The 19,635-nt window shown below is 38.9% G+C and overlaps 1 protein-coding gene and 1 long non-coding RNA gene across 7 annotated transcripts in view; one reads left to right on the forward strand and one right to left on the reverse strand.

Moving 5' to 3' along the window:
• The window catches only part of unc13c (unc-13 homolog C (C. elegans)), a 103,523-nt gene that overhangs the window by 29,888 nt on the left and 54,000 nt on the right, over positions 1 to 19,635 (forward strand). For all 6 annotated transcript variants that reach the window (XM_032507195.1, XM_032507029.1, XM_032507140.1 and 3 more), the window contains 5 exons: positions 801 to 1,028; positions 6,511 to 6,652; positions 9,603 to 9,772; positions 13,144 to 13,259; positions 13,570 to 13,733. In XM_032507195.1, coding sequence (XP_032363086.1) covers positions 801 to 1,028; positions 6,511 to 6,652; positions 9,603 to 9,772; positions 13,144 to 13,259; positions 13,570 to 13,733 — 820 coding nt within the window. The remainder of the gene's footprint in view (positions 1 to 800; positions 1,029 to 6,510; positions 6,653 to 9,602; positions 9,773 to 13,143; positions 13,260 to 13,569; positions 13,734 to 19,635) is intronic.
• On the reverse strand, positions 5,012 to 7,791 carry LOC116675257 (uncharacterized). The gene is made up of 3 exons (XR_004328376.1): positions 7,778 to 7,791; positions 7,339 to 7,340; positions 5,012 to 5,204 (listed from the first exon to the last, which is right to left on the reverse strand). It is a non-coding gene; the product is annotated as an uncharacterized LOC116675257 (long non-coding RNA).

Genomic DNA, 19,635 nt, shown 5'->3' on the forward strand with positions numbered 1-19,635 from the left:
GTGCGTGTGTGTGTGTGTGTGTGTGTGTGTGTGTTAGAGGGGGGAGTCTATGAATGCCAACACTATTCTGTAAGTCCTACAGTACACATGACTGCTGCTATAGTGATTTGTGTAATACATATAACATATCCTCTTGCGCTTATTATTACAAGTGACATGGTGCATTTAAACTGCTCACTGACACACATTCCAGTCTACAATCAGCTTTCTCAATCAGGCACACTCTTGTTGTTACTGTGTAGTCAAATAAGAACAATATGAAGCTTCAGGAGGATGCTCACGGCAATCCTCACCCACTCTAAGTGGATTAGCTACACCCGGGCCATTATAAAACTCAATGTTTTATACTAGCATAACAATGTTTTATAGTTCACACTGCACTTCATCACATTTCAATCTGAACTCATGAACACACTCTAGATGAATGATAGTGTGATCAGATAACCGCCTTTGTATCTTACAGACACACATTCACATACAAACACACATACAGTATTAAACAATATTAATGTGTGAATTTGTAATTTCCTGTTCTTCACACGCTCACACAGTCAGAGTCATAGTGGCACACATTACATAGGTTTCTAGATAGTGTAACAGTATTGTACAATCTTGCAGTATTTTGGAGAAAATAAAGTTATCTAACCTTAGTTATTTAAAAAAAAGACTGGGAGAAAGGTGGGGGATACATATGAAAGATACCCACTGTACTGGGATTATTCACCAGTTTTTCTCCCAATTCCTGGTTGTTAAATATGCAGACTACTGAGCCAAAACACTAACTTTTGGCTTGTTTTTAGGGGCAGTGGAAAAGAGCTCCAAGCATGGGGCAGAGGACAAGACCCAGAATATCATTATGGCTATGAAGGAACGCATGAAGATAAGGGAGAAGAACACTCCTGAAGTATTTGAGGTGATCCAGGAGATGTTCCACATTTCCAAAGAAGACTTCACCAGCCATCTGAAAACAGCCAAGCAGGCCGTTCTGGATGGGACCTCCAAGTGGTCTGCCAAAATCACCATCACAGGTTAGCTTGTCAGCAACTAAAATAATACATTTTACCAGGATATAATCTGTCAGTTATGACATGAAGATTTCATTAGCTCTCATTTACACATTAACCATCAATCAACTGAATAGTTATAAATGCTTTTAACTAGCAATGTCCTGAAATTGCTGCAGGTTACCCATGATCCATAACCCTTTGCTCAGTCCTCCAATACTAAATCAAAAAAACTGCCATTACAACATTGTTATTCTAATTAGTGTTTATTTGTTATTAACCTTAACATGTTGGTCATTAACCTCTGACACTAAACCACAATCAGCAAATTATATAATTAGAAATAAGAAATACAAATTGATTAGGTATTTTGGGGAAAAGTAATTTGTTGGTAATGTTGTGAAGGTTATTAATGGATCACTGCAATGCAGACTATAATTGAGGATTTTTCTTTTCATGTTGAGACTTTGAAACCACAATATTAATTTACTATTTACTCTACTCGACTCATGTACCTAAACATGAATTTTGAATGAAGGAGCTCAGTCTGTGACATGCAGCTCTGATGAAAACAAAATACAAGTTGAGCAGTGGGAAAGCTTATCAGGTTGTAACAATGCTTTCCCAATGTTAAAAGGTGGCAAAGTAAATACAAAGCATCCTTTTTAAGAAGCAGTAATTAAAAGAGGCAGATTATAGAGATGACTTATTATAGTGGAAGAGTACTTGCTGCAGCTGACAGATCATGTTTTTTGGAGGTCACCAACATGCTGATTTGTACGGTGTTTTTTGGAAATGAACCCCCCACAGCTACACTTCAAGCTCTTTCAGAGAGGCCCATCGAATTGGCATGCCCCTGAGTGCAGTTTGACTATACAAGACTTTACAGCACATTCAGAAGGAAAATTACTAGTTTTTTCCTTCACCATATATTTATCTCTTTTTGGGGCAGTACTAGTTTTTTGGGTTACATATTGGTTAGGTGCATTCATTCAGATCGAACAGAAAATGTTTGTGTGTTCTTCCTTTTCTTACCTAACCTCTGTTGTTTTTGTTTACCATCCCTCTTGGGGAAAGGGAATAGATCTAATTTCAGTCTAATTTCCGTCACTATTTTTCACACCTTGTTTGATTACATAACCTCTGTTTATCCCTAATTCTGAAAACCTTGAACCTATAAAAGAATCATCATCTTTGACATTAAAAGGCTCTTCTTTTATTTAAATACTTAATTTACATACACATCACTTAACCTTTTGATTTTTTTTTTAAATTCTAAATTAACTGGCAGAAAGAAGGCCAGGAAGTTAGCTTTGTAACCTCAACCCCAAACTCCAATCCATCTCTATGGTAACTGTGCCAGGCCCTGCTCATTTATTGCTCACCTTGCATTTCTTGCAGTTTCAATATACTGGAGAGAAATAGAAACTGAGAGGGAGGGAGAAAAAATAAGAGGGGACCAGGGATGATAGGAATAGCAAGAAATAGGACTGTCAGAGAGGAATAGCAGCAAAACCAGAGAGAGAGGACAAAGGGGGGAGTATGTGTGAGAGACATTGAAAAGATCCAGGGTTGCCAGGGTCAATTTCCCAAGGGCTCATTTAATGTCCCATTTTAAAATGTAGTTATTGAGTTGTTGTTTATTTGTCATTCATTAGATGAATATTGACCGGCATTGACTCTGTAGCCCTCTCACAGCGACCATGAGATATTCTGTTTCTGGCTAATGTGTGCACATTACGAGGTCTGGCAGTGAATATAAACCTTGATCTGACATTCTTATAATCAGCTAATTAAAAAATCTGCTACTGTACCTGCAAATGCCCTGATCACATCATTCTTGAACAAACATGCATTAAGGTGCAACATGCAATTAGTATAATTCTGTACATGGTATATATAGTTTTTCTTTCATATATATATATATATATATATAACGGGCAGTCATGTAAACTTGCTTTCAATACTTTAAACAGTATTTTCAGCTTTGAATTTTAATCAGCAGTTTCAGTACTGGATTGAAATGCTATTAAACACTCAACTCTCCTCCCAATTTATTTAGGGACTGTTCAGTGTTAATGGAATGGACCACCGGAGTAAAACAGGGGAGGGTTATGTCTGATGTTGATGGCAGGGTCATGCTTTTTTTTTTTAGTCTATGGGTAGGGTCATCCAACTTTTATGTTAATGAAAACAGCAAAATTTCAAAGTGGCTTGTTTGGTGCATATTTGTCTATGTAGCTCCATGTAGCTCTCAGTCTCGACCCACATCGCTAGCAGATGGGTCCATCCCTGTTTAGTCAGCCAGAGATTGTGTGATTTCCCAAACTGAATAAATCTCGCCCACACATATAAACACAAAACGGCTTTGTTAGTTCCATCGTGTTGCAACTAAGACATCTGCTGAAAAAAAATAATTTTATTCATTAGCAAGATTTCCATACTCTTTAGTTCAAAAACATAAACACCAAGGTACGAAAACATAGCGGACCAGATGCGAGCTTTTATTTTAAAAAGGCGAAGAACACGCAAGAAAGTTTCCACGCTGCAGCTATACCCGACTCAAATATCTTTTTCGGTCCCAGTGATTATTTGTGAAATTGTGCAAACGACAGCCTTTTAAAGTCATTTGAGAAGGAAGGAGTGGTAGCATGCAAGCTCCCAAATTGACGCTCGTCTGAGAAATAGAGTTTTGGATAATTTTCAACTTCGGCAGCTTTACCTATGCTAAAATATACAGTGACTGAGAAAACCTAGTGATGAGTCCATAGCAAACAGTTCTTGTGTTGAATTTGTTATTACCCAGTGTGCTTAGGCAAGGTAGCTTTATTTGTATAGGACATTTCAGCAACAGGGCAATTCAAAGTGCTTAGTTGAATGGTCTCAATGTTTTATTGTTTTATTTCAGGTGAAGACTAGTCTACTAGAGAAGTATCTTAGTATTTCAAGTGCAGTAATGTAGTAAATGCAGTAATGCAGGGAGTGTGCATTTAGTTTCCATGCTTATTGTGTTTCCACACTAATGTTAGTGAGTAAATCCACTGAAATGGCCACCAAAACAGTGGAGTGTGATGTGTAAGATGAGAAAGCAGAGGTTAACTTCTGTATGTCATGGTTGTATAAAAGCAATGCTACCTGTCCTTTTTTGCCAAGCGCAAAACAGAACAGAAAGCATCAATACATTCTTTGGGAGGGTCATGCATTTTTTTCCCAATCATTTTGGAGGATCATAGAAAAATGTGTTAATGGCGAAGGGAGGGTTGAGTCTTTTTTGACTGAAGACCCCAAAACTCCTCCGGTAGCCCCTTACATAAATAAAGAACAGTCCTGAGGGCGGAGGGATGCATAAAATGAAGCCACACTTGAAGGCGGGGCAGAAAAGCCCAGAGGGGAGGGATAATTGTGGGATAATTGTGCATACCTTTTGACAAATTTCCCCTCAACGGGATTCAATGCTGTTGGGTGATCTAAAAAGCACTTTGTTCGAATCATACTGTACTGACTCCTCTATATGTGTGTCGCTGTCTTGGACCCCTTTTTCACTGCAAGAGGCATTTTCTTTTCAGTACTCATTGAGCAAGTGGGCCATGGCACTCTGAGCCTCTATCCGTCCCACCAACACTTGTCAGCATTGAGCTGAGGGATATATGTGTACCCTGAATTATTTAGACTGTCACTTATGCATATTTAATGCCCCAGTGTCCTTTTTCCTTTATGGCGCTGTGGAATACTATTGTCTCTCCTTCTCTGCACCTTCCTGTGTGATTCTGAATCTATCTTGAGCAGTGTGCAAACACACAGGGATCAGGGCTTAAAGTGAAAAAAATCCTGACCCTGAAACATTTTTTTGGGGGGCGGTCCCACGGTGTAATGTTTTGATATGCACTCGTTAAATTTAATTTGGCAAAACAAACTGGTAAACAGGCAAGACAGTTAAAGTCCTTTAAATAATGAAATTCATAATTTTTAAGTAAAAAGTTTTCATGCATTTTTACTTATTCCAACCATATATTTAATTAAGAGTCAATGTAGATTTTCATATTGCAATAATATAATAATCCTACATTGAATTATTGTGAAAACAAAACTTTCTAGATTTTGTGTTGTTACTTTGGCCAGGTCATCATCGTAAAAGCGAATTAGTACATTCATGATTTTGTCCATGTTGACATTAGTTGCTTTATATACATTTATTAAAAACTTTGTTTAGCTTTTCATATAGCCAGACGTCCAAATTCATGGACAAGGTCGTTATGTTTAAATAACGGCCATGCTGACTCCAAACAGACAGCTTTGTCAAGGTTGTTTGGGCGGTAGATACATTTTACACAGTGGGCATCGTTAACAAAAAATTGTGTTCTGCAATGAACATACACACACGTATTGTTTTTATCACAAACAAGGTCGGTCAGCGAAGGCAAAGTCGCAGCGGTAGTGGTAGCCGTCGATGCCGGTAACATACTCGTATGACAGAGTGCACGGAACGAAGCTTTGTGACTAGCATCTAATGACTAGCAAGTACTTTCTTACCTGCTGCCGTACAGTGAGAATCTTCCTTGAACACACGCTGCAGCCGGGGGCTCAACTTGAGGCACCAAATACTAAACGGCTTTCCGTCTCCACCCTTTTCCTCTTGTCCTCTACTCATGCCCAGCGCTATTTGTTTTTAACTCCTTTATCAACTAAAGCTGTATCTACATTATTTTAGCCGCGTTACCACGGAGACCACACACCGCACTCTCACTTTTTCGGCAAAGTGACTTTGCATCCGATTGGCTAGAACTCGTTTCATTGGTAGGTGGAAGTTTGATGATTGGTTAAACCTAGCGCATAAAAAAAAAAAATCCCATGTGGACTTTTTAATTTATTTATTTAAGCACCAGGGCCGAGTACTTTAAGCTCTATGTTACTTAGAGTTGCGTTCCTCTCATATGATTGGTAGGTGAAATCAATTGACTCGAAAATATAAAAGTTCCCAAATGTATTGAGGGATGAACTCTACATATTGCCTGGATGTTGGAATAGATAAATTATAGACATACTTAACACTTCAAATAAACACAAAAATATGAATAATGGCTGCTGTCAAAAAGAACCAAAGAGCTGTTTAGTTGCCTCAGCTTTTGGCAAGTGCACAACGTTGTTGTTGGCAGTGGAGGCAGTAACAATGCCTTGATTCTTGATGCTATAGAATGAAATAAATAAAAAAACTGACTAGTAACCACTAAAATAAAATATAAAGAGGTTAATTCATGACTGGAGTTGAGAGAATGCGGTAAAACCTCACCCACCAGACCAATGCTTCCTGTTTTTAACGTCCAAAATAATGTACCCCAGAGAATTGAGTAAATTTTGTATAATTTACGATATCAGTAATGTTGTAGTAAGTTCAAGATGACTAAGCTTCCGTCTATAAAATGAAAAATCCAAAACTTTTAAATGGTCAGATATGTTGCTTGTGGTACATATAACTCTTCACTCTTTTCCAACCCCGTCTTGTCTCCAGTCATGAGTGCACAGGGCTTGCAGGCCAAGGATAAAACTGGCTCCAGCGATCCTTACGTCACCGTGCAAGTGGGCAAGACCAAACGCAGGACAAAGACCATCTTCGGGAACCTCAACCCAGTCTGGGATGAGAAATTCTTCTTGTGAGTGCTCTCTATTAATCTGACCTCTGTCCAACCAGATAATTCCCACTAAGATTACGAATAATCTGTTCAAGGGAATGTTAAGGGATTAGTGAATACGTAAAATTAAAATGACTAACTTAATAGCTTGGGAAAAAATCAGTTATGACATGTTACTCATGAGCTGCACTGCAGAGATTTTTGAGGTGCAGACAGCTTATCACGTCTTTACTATGGCATCCATCAGTGTAGACAACACAGGTCTCAACCCTGTTGTTTCCATAACATAAAAAATTATTTAGCAATTTACTGCTTTAGTAGAGCTTGGCTTCTCATTCAGTATGAGCTCTCGTAAGTGTTAACCAGGCTACTTACCTTGGTCTATATAGGTATGCAATAACAACAGAAATATCAACACTCAGTTAACTTGTTACCTCTCTGCCACAATCTTATCCAAACAAAAAAAGATGTTTTTGTTTCATAGAAATGTACTGTCTCTATATATCTGTAGTGAACTGCTTCAAACAAGAAAAAGTGAAGAGTCACAGACGAATAAAGACCAAAACCAATGAATAGGGAAATTACTAAAACTGTTTATATTATGTCAAACACACAATGTGAGCCAGACCAGTTCAGCAAGTATAGAAGAGAGAAACATGGGCCACGTATTTGTAGACTGCCTACTGTTAGCAGTTAGGTAGCTGCACCGCTCACGTAATGCATACTTGCTGTTTGCAAAACAACTACCCAGGGCTGCAACAACGAATCAATGTCATTGATAAAAATCGATTAATACAATTTTTGGCAACGGTCTTCATTATCAGTTCGTTGTCTCTCAAGTTGTAAGTTGCACGCTGCGGGCACTGCGCCCGCACACATTGCTTTGCACTGCACAGTCTCATATGATGGTGCACTAGAGGTCCTGTATTAGCTGTTATAATGGATATAGCTAATGGCTGTAATTAACAATGTGTTCTAGTAATACATCCATGGTATTATCTTTTGATACATCCAAGGGATATATGGGTGAGTGGATGTATGCTGTAAAACCTGTAACGTGCATGTAACGTCAACAGCATTTTCCAAACAGTAGCTAGCAACATTACTACAGGCATAGTGATTACATCGCCTTGGTTCTCTCAAAACTTGCATTGTTTATTGCAATATGCATTACTAATTAATACATGCCAAAGTGAAGTGTTATAATGAACATTGTAGTTGACTTTTGATGTCAATGACTATATTTATACAATGTATCTGTTCACAAAACTGCCGGCCAACCTTAGTAGTTTGCGCTAGCTAGCTAGTAGCACATCTCCTTAGTCGTCTAAATACATCCATCGTTTATTTAGATAAGAATGTAAATGATCAGGTACAACAAAACCAATGTTTGTTAGTGCATATTTTAGACTATATTTTAGAATGAAACAGCAAGTTCATGAGTTTGCCATGTATACCGTGGATGTATATTAAGAGAACAAACTACTTGTGAGAGACACGAGAGAGAAGCTAATGAACGCAGATGTTGCTAACTGTTGCTAGTGTGCATATCCATTGTGACGTCATGGGCCAGTCAACGCAGAATATCTAAACGTAAAACACAGTGTTTTCTTTTTTATTATTTATAAATGAATTATTATTTTAACAGCTCAGGTCCGTTTAAGCATGGTAAGAAATGCTGGTGGTTTTGCACTACTGAAAAATGATACATGAACATTTAGTTCTGTTATTTTTCTTGTGTTTGAAATAACATTTAGCTTTTTGAATACAATTATGGAAATATAATTTTTTTTATCTGATTGATTGATTAATCAAGGAAATAATCGACCGATTAATCGATTATCAAAAAAACAGTTTCTTGCAGCCCTACAACTACTACTCTTTACAGCAAAGAAACCCACTACATTACCTACTGTCACCAAGCAAACTTCAATTTCAGATAATGTCTACCAAAACAAAGCTCTAACACCAGGTGATCCTGCACAGGGTTTTCCAGCAGTGTTTTGGTTGTTCCTAGACAGACTGATAGCAGCCATTTATTTCTTCCTGTCATTCATTGCTGTGTGAGATTGTTGAGATCAATATCACAACATTAATAGGGTATAGTTTATTATTATTATAATAATAATAATATGTAAAAATAATTACAGTACTAATTTGTATGTACTGCGATTTTCTGTATGTGTGTACTTGTGTGTGCATGTTCTATGCCAAAGACAAGGCTCTGCACCTGTAATGAGATGGTGGCTGTAGTAAAACTCTTTGCCGTTACTACAGGGATGTAGATTAATGGAGTGATACATTACTGTGTGCTAGTGGAGCAGCAGCAGCCAGTGCTTCCCCCCGGAACGGGATTAGTTAAAAACCATTGCAGATACTGTTTCTCTGGCTGTCGCACCCAAGATGTCATTAGAACAGAATGTAATCTGTCGGATTTAATTCCAGACCCAAACTGTCCGACCCCATCTAAAGCTAAGTGCCTTGGCCACCTCCGTTCTATTTAGCAGAGTCATTATTCTGAAAAATCTGTCAGCTGCACTGATGCAAAGAAGACCAAAGAGACGGACATAAAGCTTTTACAAATAAATAATAATAATAATCATTGCTAATGTATGAATGTTATACAGTTGTTCTTGTGAAACATTCAACACTTCTCTGATGATATTGGCCTGCATTGGGAGTAAAAATATAGAGATGCAGAGTAAAGGTCATGCCATGTCTTAATGTAATGGTAATTCTTCCTTCCAGGTACACACCTTCTCTCATTTGAATCCAAGCAAGAATTGTTCTCCATACGTTACTTAAAAAAGGGTCAGGGAGGTTTTTGAACTTGTATTTATACTTGAATTGATTGTTGTTCTGCTCCAATGACAACCTCAACTTGATAAGCTGTCACTGAATATGTTGTGGCTGTTACTGTTCATGTTGTTGAGATTGTTGTGATCTGGCATAATCATCTTCCAAATCGCAGTGAATGTCACAATGCCACTGACCGCATCAAGGTGCGTGTGTGGGATGAGGATGATGACATCAAATCACGGGTGAAGCAGCATTTCAAGCGTGAGTCAGACGATTTCCTGGGCCAGACCATCATCGAGGTTCGCACTCTCAGTGGAGAGATGGACGTTTGGTACAATCTAGGTATGTTACCCATTTAATATTGATATTATTTAACTCTAAATAATGGTGGCAGTTATCATGGCACTTATCTAGCTAAAATGTTTTCTTTAGATTTTTTGTTTTATGTACAGTATAACAGGTGTGATACCTGAGTTTCGGGCATGATACCAAAACTTGTTGCTATTTAAAAAAAAAAGTAGATAAACCTCTCAAATATCTAATGTCTGCATGCAAGCACCAACACAAGAGCTTTACTTAAATAAAACGTCTTTGGGCCCTATTTCACGGCATGGCGCAGGTGCGTTTAGGGCGTGTCAAAATCCACTTTTGCTACGGCAGAAAAAAGGGTCTGCGCGCAAGGAGCATTGTTCAAATTGTTACTTTGTGTAAGTTAATTTATAGGTGTGTTTTGGGCGTAACACGCAATAAACCAATCAGCGTGTCATTTCCCATTCCCTTTAAAAGCCACGCGTTTGTACCTAGGTGCATTTTACTAATTTGTTGTTAAAATAGCAATTAAATTCTGCGCTAATAACTTTAGACTATGTTTTGGTTGGTCAATGATAGAAAAACGCCAATAATTCATCTAAACACACAATCCTGTAAGACCAGCACACCCATGGGCGCAGGTGCATTTGCTATTTAAACACTATGGGTGCTGAACGTGGAACTGACAACTACGTTGGTCTTAAACTAGCAAAGACACTTGCGTCGGGCTTTGCGTCGGGCTGTCTCGGGTGCAAGATGGGGCCCTTAGCCTAAGATTGGCAAAACTATAAAGAATAAAAAGAAAGTGCTCTCATAATTTCTTGGACTTGATATACTTGTTTTATATGTGTTTGGTGCGCACCTGAGTGTGATTGCCGCATTCACACCTGCCCCAACCAACCACACCAGTGGGGCAAACAAACTCTAGTGCGATTCAACCAAAGTAAATGAGGCAGGTGTGAAATAACCCCCTCATTGTCTTTCTATGTTCTCCTCTGTGTTGTTTTCTTTGTCTTTGTAACTTGATGTCATTGTGAATGAGGGCTGAACCTCAATGATCTCTCTGCAAACTGGAACCAGAAAATGTTTGCCATGTATGACGTAATGCCAATTAATTTTCTGTCAATAACTGATTAATTGACTGATTGTTGCAGCCCTATTTAACAATTTCCAATTAGAGTGTTTTGGACACATTAGGGTTGGTACCAAAAAAGTGTTGTGTTTTTACGCTCAGCTGTGATTACCATTATTAAGGACTTAACAACCGTACCTACTACTATTGCAACCAGTTGGAATGTTTCTGGATCACTGTAGCCATTCCTTCAACCGTTGCTGCTTAAAGACCCTTTTTTATGATTATGACACATAATGATTTCATAAATATATATACCATGGACATATACATTTAAACTCTTCACATCTTTCTCTACACATTTCCGTTGTACTGTAGCCATTAAACAGGATATGAGGATATATGCATGGTCCAGTAAAGTGTGGTCCAATTGAGATCACCATTAGCATCCATGTACCAAGAAGCCACAGAGACCTGGGGTTCAGTTTTGGTACTGATGCTGTTTATGCACCGTCTTTAACGGAATCAGCTCTCTTACATCACTGTTTTCTATGTTGCATGAGGTTGAATGGCAGCATAATGGGAACTCCCACTTGTGTTCAAGTGTTTTGACTGGTGGATGCTGTCTTTGTTTGCCTCTCAAGCTAAAAGGAAGCAATTTGTGGTAATTTTGACCCCTGGCCACTGCTGCTGCTCTGTGCCTTTTTAAATGTCCACAATAAATGTTTAAACAGGCCTTTGCTGGTGTGGGTGTCCACCCATCCAGCTGCTCTCCTCGCTGAGCCTCTTCAGCTCCTCTTCAATCTGTGCTTATGTGTTTAAAGTGCTAGTCTCTGTCACTTTGTCACGTTATTGTTTTTCTCTTGTCTGTCTCTTGACCCACTGACTGAAATTTTCACTCATTTGATACTGTTGACATGAATTGTATATGAGAGAGCAGAGGGAGGATATGTAAAGTTAACTTACTAACTTAAATATGTATGCCTGCGTCTTTATGTCTTTGTGTGTGTGTCTGTGTGTGGCTTTACGTGAGCATGCAAGCAACATCGTGCATATGCATACACTATACAGCAGTGTTTCTCAAATGGGGGTACGTGTACCCATAGGGGTACTTTGGAGGACTGCAGGGGGTACGGTAGATATTTACCAAAATGCTTAATAGTTACAGGGCTGTTGTCCAGAACAATGTTCCTCTTTATGTAGACTTGTTTTTTCCTACCAAAAATGTGACATTTGTGTCGCCTTCTTTTGACCTATTCTTGCCTTCCTTCCTTCTACTTTTTACTATTTTTTTAAATAATTTCTACTTAAGTTTCATGCTTTTTAAAAAAAAGTAATGTCACTGTGTTTCAAGTTATTGATACTATTTTGACCTTATCTTCACTTCCTTTGTCTGGTTTTGTCTTTTTTACAGTTTTGTCTCCTTGTCTCATCAGCATTTAAATGTTTATTTCAGTTACAAGGCTGCTGTTTAGTAAATCTTTCACTGATAGCGCTGTACTGTTTAAAAAAATTAAAAGCACTGGTCAGCGGGTACTTTGCTTACAGAAACAATTCAAAAGGGGTACAAAGTTTGAGAAGCATTGCTGTACAGTTTGTGTGTTGATATTTGCAACACAAAATAAACTTCATTCCTCCAAACTTGCGTCCCACCGAAGCCAGTTACAAATGCAAGTGTTATGTCATACATTAAAACTTTATTGCTGGGTGTGTGATGACATTCATGCTGACATGATATCATGCTGTTAATGTTAATTGCCATTAATGTTGTGTGTTTTATTGGATGTCATTAATGTCTTTTTTTTTTAATTTTTAGTGTTTTATATGTCACTCTGTTATGGTGTGGTCAAAGACAACCATACCAAGGTGGACAGTTCTGTTGTTTATTGAAATACAGTCTTCCACTGACTGGGAATCCGTCCTATGTGCTGGAGCGTTTCTCAAACAAAACCTTTAGATTTTTTTTTTTTTTAATTGGTCTCTCACTTGTTCCACCATCAGCGATTGTGAGAACATTTTGAATGCCAAGCTAGTGATGTACAATTTAGAAAGCTGTGCAGAGACAGAACAAGAGATTGACAGTCTCAGCAGGTCTTCTTAGTGCATAGCAACTGTTCTGTATTGGGGTAAAGAAAACCGAGAGGCTACTGTTTTTTTTGGAATAGAGATTGTGTAGTTTAAAAAGCGAGCAAAAACGTTACTTTCATACAATAGCTAATGTGGATTTAGGGAGGCACATGTTGGCTAACCTTCCTAAGATGTGGCTTGTAGCTGGTATTTACTTTTCAGTTATTTCCAGTCATGTCTAACCCAGTGTTGTTTTGTGTTACAGATAAAAGGACTGACAAGTCTGCGGTATCTGGTGCCATCAGACTCAAGATCAGCGTGGAGATGAAAGGGGAGGAGAACGTGGTTCCTCCTCACGGCCAGTACACTTGTTTACATGAGGTAACCATCATAATGTGATTCAGCATTTGCTAAAATTAGTTTTTAAGTCCATTCGTTATGTTTGGGGAGCAACGCATTACGTTTGCAAAGACAGGTACTGAAGAAAACCTTTTGTATTTTTGTGATTAGACCGGAAAGCAACCTAACAGGATTTCTCAACAATCGATACTTACAGCTTTGTAAAAAAAGATTTGTCCAACTTTGATAAGGTTCTTCATTTGTTGGTGTACACCATCTCTTTTATTACTTGTTGTAACACTGTGCTCCATCACCGTAACCTGTTCTGTGTTATCTCCCATGTCCCTCACAGAACCTTTTCCACTACCTGACCGAGGTGAAGAACAGCGGGGTGGTGAAGATCCCGCAGGTGAAAGGGGACGAGGCGTGGAAGGTCTACTTTGACGACGTGTCTCAGGAGATAGTGGATGAGTTTGCCATGAGATACGGAGTGGAGTCCATCTATCAGGCTATGACGTGAGTACCACCCTGATCTATGGCCTTTTACCTCACCAATCTGTCATTGTCTCTTTCGGCAGAGTGGAACAGAGAAGGAGATAGAGAAGTAGAGCAGAAGGAGAAGAGGAGTAGCAAAGATGTCTCCTCAGCAGAATCAGAGCTTCAGAGGACTATCGAGCTCCTAAGTTTGATTGATTAATTGTTCTCCTGGAAAAACTCCCAACCTGCCTGGGTCACATTGATCATGGACACACATAAACAGTCTTGTTTCCCTCTCTCGCTGATCCTCTGTGACCCTTTCCGTCCATAAATGGCTCTTTCCCACACACATGCAAAGACCTACCACATGAAACATTAAAATCATTGAATATTAATCAAGGTCATGCAATGACATGTCACTTTTGTTCAGTGTTGATGTAATGGTACCACTGCAGAAGTCTGTCTCATGTGTCTAAACTTACATGCATCTGTCTTCCAGTGCACTTGTGGCCACTAGTTTTGTGTCTCTATACAGACATTAACATTAGACATTGATTGCCAGATTTACTAAGTCCTGTGCACTTAACTTCAGATGCAGTGTTTCCCCTATATACTATTTTTATGAGGGCCATTGAAATAGATTTGCCCTCATCCAAAAGGATTGTGATTATTTTTTTCTTTCAAAACCCATTCAGGTACATACTGTTTAAACTGTGTTGACTGAAAAGAATATTGCTTTTACAATATTTGACCACTGTTCAACACAAGACAGAGGATAGGATTTGTGGCTGTGTGGTCATTAAACTTGAGCTTCAAACTGACTCACTAATTAGGTCATGAACTACAGAAACAGCACTCTTTTGAAGAGTCATTTTTAAAAATTGGTTGCGGTTACTTGAAACTCATTGGAGACATCAGACATCTTACACACCATCCATGTACTCTGGTCTGAGCTTCTATCAGGGTAATTTATTTTACTTTCAATGCGTAATCGGGTTGACAGCGATGGCAGCTCAAGGTAAAGCGCCTGGCCCAACCTTGTCAAATAGTTGCGTTATATAGTGCCCAACGCGGCGATACCGATGCCATTTCAGAGGCATTACTGGAGAAACAGAAAAGCTACTTTGAACCATGTTTTTCTCAGATCCAGTCTCAGATTCAACAGGTGGGGATCAACGACGACAAGAAGCTAACTGCTATCCATGCTCAGCTAGCTCTGTCAGAGCTGACGTGGACAATCTAACAACTACCGTGGAAAGCAACTCTAGTATTAATGATAGCCATGGCCATGCTTTTCAAGAGATTGAGGTGAAGCTAGCAGATATGCAGAACAGAAATCTTTGGGTTGAAAGAGGGGCTAGAAAGCGCAAATGCTATTCAATATCTCACGCTCCCTGCCTAAATATTTCCCGAAATTGGCAGATGTTCAGATTGAGATTATGAGAGCCCACTGAATATACAGTGATAGCCCAAAGAAGAACACTATTACTATTTCCATGTTGATTTTCAACGTCCTTCGCTACACAACCAGGCAGACAATTCTACAAACTGCGCAGAAATCTTTGCCCATTGTTGGGGACAGAAAGATTTGCTTTCCCCCAGACTACAGCAACTTCACGGTCAAAGAACGCCAAGTCTTCTTTCAAACCATGGATCCAGCACAAGTCAAGGCTCTGGATTTTTTCCTGGATTACTCATCAGGATTAAAACAACTGCCTGATGAACATGGGCTCTTGGTTTGACTTGACCTCTTATTGTGTCCTAGTTTCATTGCATTGAATGTGTTTTTTAAAGACATATCTGTCTTGATTGAGCCTACGCTCAATATGTTAATCAGGCCACTACGAGGTTAGAGTCTCCTTTCCAATGTGCTTGCTATTTTGTGCTTTTTGTTCCCTGTTTTTGTTTACGATAAATGCATTTATTGTAAAGTTGATTTAGTGTGGAACCAGTTGCTGTTGCAATCAGGTAACTGGTTCCTTTCTTTTTTGTTGCCTCGTGTCCAATCTTGATCACAGACATACTTGAGTGTTAGCCTCGACTATGCCCCTCTCCCCCTTCTCTCTCTTGCCCTATTGGGTCACTGTTGCCTGTCTTTGTTCTGTCTTTCATGTTCTGTGTTGAGGGACTTAACTTTGGATGCATTATTGTTAAGATTTAACGAAGTGAAAGGCAGTAGCAAGTTGCTTTTCCACATCTACTTCCATTTAGAACGCAGCTTTTTTGATAATGGGTGATCTTACATTTTCAGTTTGGAAATGTAGTGGTCTGAATGAACCTCAAAAGCGAGCCAGCACCATAGCCCTACTTAAAAAGAGAAATGTTGACATTGCATTATTATAGGAGACTCTTTTGCTACAGGCTGATGCCGGCCTCTTAGCCCACAGATTCTATCATACAATTGCATCCTCCTCAGCAAGCTCAAAAACAACAGGATTGGCCATTCTTGTCAAACTGAATCTTCCACTTAAAGTTTTACTTTAGTGTTACTCCCAATGGCATTGTCTGACCATAAAGGGGTTCTCTGCGTCACCACCCTAGACTGTCTGTCTCAACGTGCTGTACTGAGAAATGAATCCTACATTACTCAGTTTATAGCAGAATTCCAGATATTTGCAGACATTCATGTTGCCTCTGTAGAAGACCCCAGGATATTGTAGTACGTGATAAAAGGTTTTATTAGGAGCAATACCATGCTATTGTGCTATAATGCGCGCAAAGTTAGTTCACTTAAACTACAAAACCTTGAAGCTGAATTTACCAGATTAGACTCATTTCTGCAAACTAATTTTACTGACCAAATAGCTTTAGAACGATCGAAATAAATAACATTCTGAAACAGAAATCTTAATTTCTAATCCATGGAACGAGACAATGCTATTACTTTCAGGGTGCTAGACCTAGTCATCTACTTGCGTGCATGAGATTAAGGTCCTAAAGAATGACACATTTATTAACAATAAGCAAATATCGATAAAAGAGGATTGATCCCTGGTTGGATCATCTGGTGGTAGGCCTATTTAAGGGCATTTTACATCTTGCAACAGATCTGCCATCAGATTGCTGGTCGTAGCCATTATGCCAACTAGAGCTGGTTTTCATACATCTGTATCACGCAGGAAGGAACATTTGCCAGGGATTGGGGATCATTTGGTTTTGTCTGCTTTAAATATATTTAAAGCATTTATTTTTTTATTTCAGCATTTATTTATTTATTTATTTTATTTATGCATTTATTTATCCCTACATTTATTTATTTTTTTACTGTATTTATTTAAACATTTATTGATGAATTTATTTATGTATTTATCCTGTCCTCCATACAGGTGTATAGTCCAGGATGTAGGTTAATGCAAAGTGTAGTGAATAGGGGTGGGGTGGGGGGGGGGTTAAGAGTCAATGTAAGTGTGCGTCCAAGGCCTTGTTAATCAGGCTGACGGCAGGTTTTGGTCGGGATGGACAACCTCCTGCCAGAGGTGAGGGGTTTATTGTTTGCGTAATACCTTTTATTTGCATTTCATTTATTCCGTGAGTAATAAGTTAATGAGTGTCTGCATCATCACCACATCGTGATTTTAGTTTGAGTTGCTGTTTAAAAATCTCAAATTGCATCACCAAGCTGCACCTTTTTAAGTCCCCCTTCCTTTTCAGACTACACTTGTGCAGTCCCAGTAGCTAATTATGTAATTAGTTGCTGCCTCTGTAAATCCAATTGTAATTACACACAGATTGTGTTGGCAAATTGAATGAAAGGCGCAGCTCACATTTGTCTTTCATGTCCAGAAATGTGGCCACATGCATCATTGAGATGAAGCAACACAGGGAAATTGTGTTGCCTTTATGGACTTGATATAATTTGGGTTTCGATTGAGCCCTGAAAAGTTTGATGTTGCTGTTTTGAGGATTCGTCAACATTCCTCATTAACAGACAGTGGCTCTACATAAGTAAGGAGTGGACTGCTACAATAACAACATATGTAGCGTTATGTGTATAGACTGTTGTGGCAGGATATTGCAGCGTATGAGGGAGTGTATGGTTATTTAAGTGCAGACAAGTGAAGCAGTACGTGGCATATTGCCAGCTTTCTCAGGTTGAGGCAATGCTTCAGGCTTGAACCTTGTTTAAGCATGGCGTTTCTTATATCAGCGCTTATTATGCTTCATCAGAAATTTATGAATGGCCCTACCTCTCTATTTTCTTCATCTTAGAGTCTGGACTCCCAGTCACTCCTGACATGATGGCTGCATAAATCACAGCAGCTCAGAGAATATCCCTCACATGCTCCACACAACAACTGCTAACATACCCCTCACTTACGTACATTTTTCTTCATCTCACTCATCACCACTCCCTACCTCCCTCACTTCCCACCCTCCTGTTTCGCATCATCTTTTTCTAATTTCTCCCAGCCATCTGAAACCGTAAAATGATATGTGAGTGTATGCCTCATCCGCCGGTAAAAACCAAGGCAGGGTAACACGAGGAGAAACAACGTCTTCCTCTTGAAAATTGGCTCAGGAGATCCAGCTCTAAAAGCACCATGGGAATTCAGCGGATGCCATCACCACTCTCTTTGCATCACTCTCTTTGCTCTCCTAACCCCAAGTGCTACTGGGTCATTTGGAGGCTGAAAGCAAAGTAATTAAATAGGCCTCTCGATGAGAACATGTTTGTGTTTCTATTTGTGAGTATGTGCGCATATGCGTGTGTGTGTGCGCAGGCTGAAGTCAGGAGTGGGGAGTAAATCTGTAAACATTACTCCCCATAATGCAGTGCCTTTTCTAACACTTTGGCTTTATGAAGCAACGACTCACTGTGCAGGATGTTTTTAGTTTCAAAATATCTGTACTCCAGGCTCAACATCCAGCTTCACGATACTTATGGTCACCTCTAACTTGATGAATAAAAATGTTTATGAAAAAACAACATGTTGATTACACAAATGTCTAGGGCTGCGCGATATACGGAACACTTCTAATTGCGATTCACCGTATTGGAGGGAATGATCATTGAAAAATATATTTAAAAAAAGATTATAGTGTGATTTTTGCAAAAATGTGTACAAAAACAAAGATTTTTTCCCTTAGTTTTTAGAATATGATTTGTAAGATGTATTGTCTCTGCAGCACTACAATACTTACTCCTGTATGGTTTGACACATAACCTTTTAAATACTGCGCCCCCCTTGCAATATAGATATTACACTATTCCATATTGCAATTTCATTTTACAGCCCTACAATTGTCTCCTAATATTATATAATACATACATAAAAAATGCTTAGTTATATTACCTAACCACAAATTTCTCTTTACAGTATCTAAAAGTGATGGTGTGAATAATATCAATTTTCTCCTTTTTCTATTTAAAAGCAACATTATGTGGAATGTAGGCTAAAGATAATTTTTGTTGACACAAAATTCAGCAGATGATAGTGAAATCGGTTTTTCCATAGAGATCAGATTGAGCATTAAACAAATGCTATATAAAAAGCCCAGCTGGATTTAAGCTCTCAGGTATGTTTACTGTAAAAAGCATCAAATTCATCCAGATGTTTGGTTGCAATGGGTCATGCCAGAGGCTGATAAAGAAGCCTCTGAGTATATTTTTGTCTGCTACATTAAAGTAAACCTACAGATTATTGCACACATACATTTTTTATGTGTGGTATTGAATGTGGGATGTGGGAGGCATTCCACAAGGCTTGTGAAGCAGCAATATAAAGCGTTAAAAGGAGCATAGGCTCTTCACTCAGGCAGAGATCCCTGCTCAAACCAGGCCTCTCAGCCTCCGGCACTTAATTTGTGTGCGGGGAAAGAGAGAGAAAGATCATCGCATATCTGAAGTGGTAATAGATGTGTCTGTCTCATTGTGTGTAGTTTAAAGTTCCGGGAGTAAGGTGCTGGAGACAGAAAAAAAAGGGAATAAGATTTAACTAAA

Source organism: Etheostoma spectabile, chromosome 1 (genome assembly GCF_008692095.1).
Source record: "Etheostoma spectabile isolate EspeVRDwgs_2016 chromosome 1, UIUC_Espe_1.0, whole genome shotgun sequence".
Classification (NCBI taxonomy): Eukaryota; Metazoa; Chordata; class Actinopteri; order Perciformes; family Percidae; genus Etheostoma; species Etheostoma spectabile.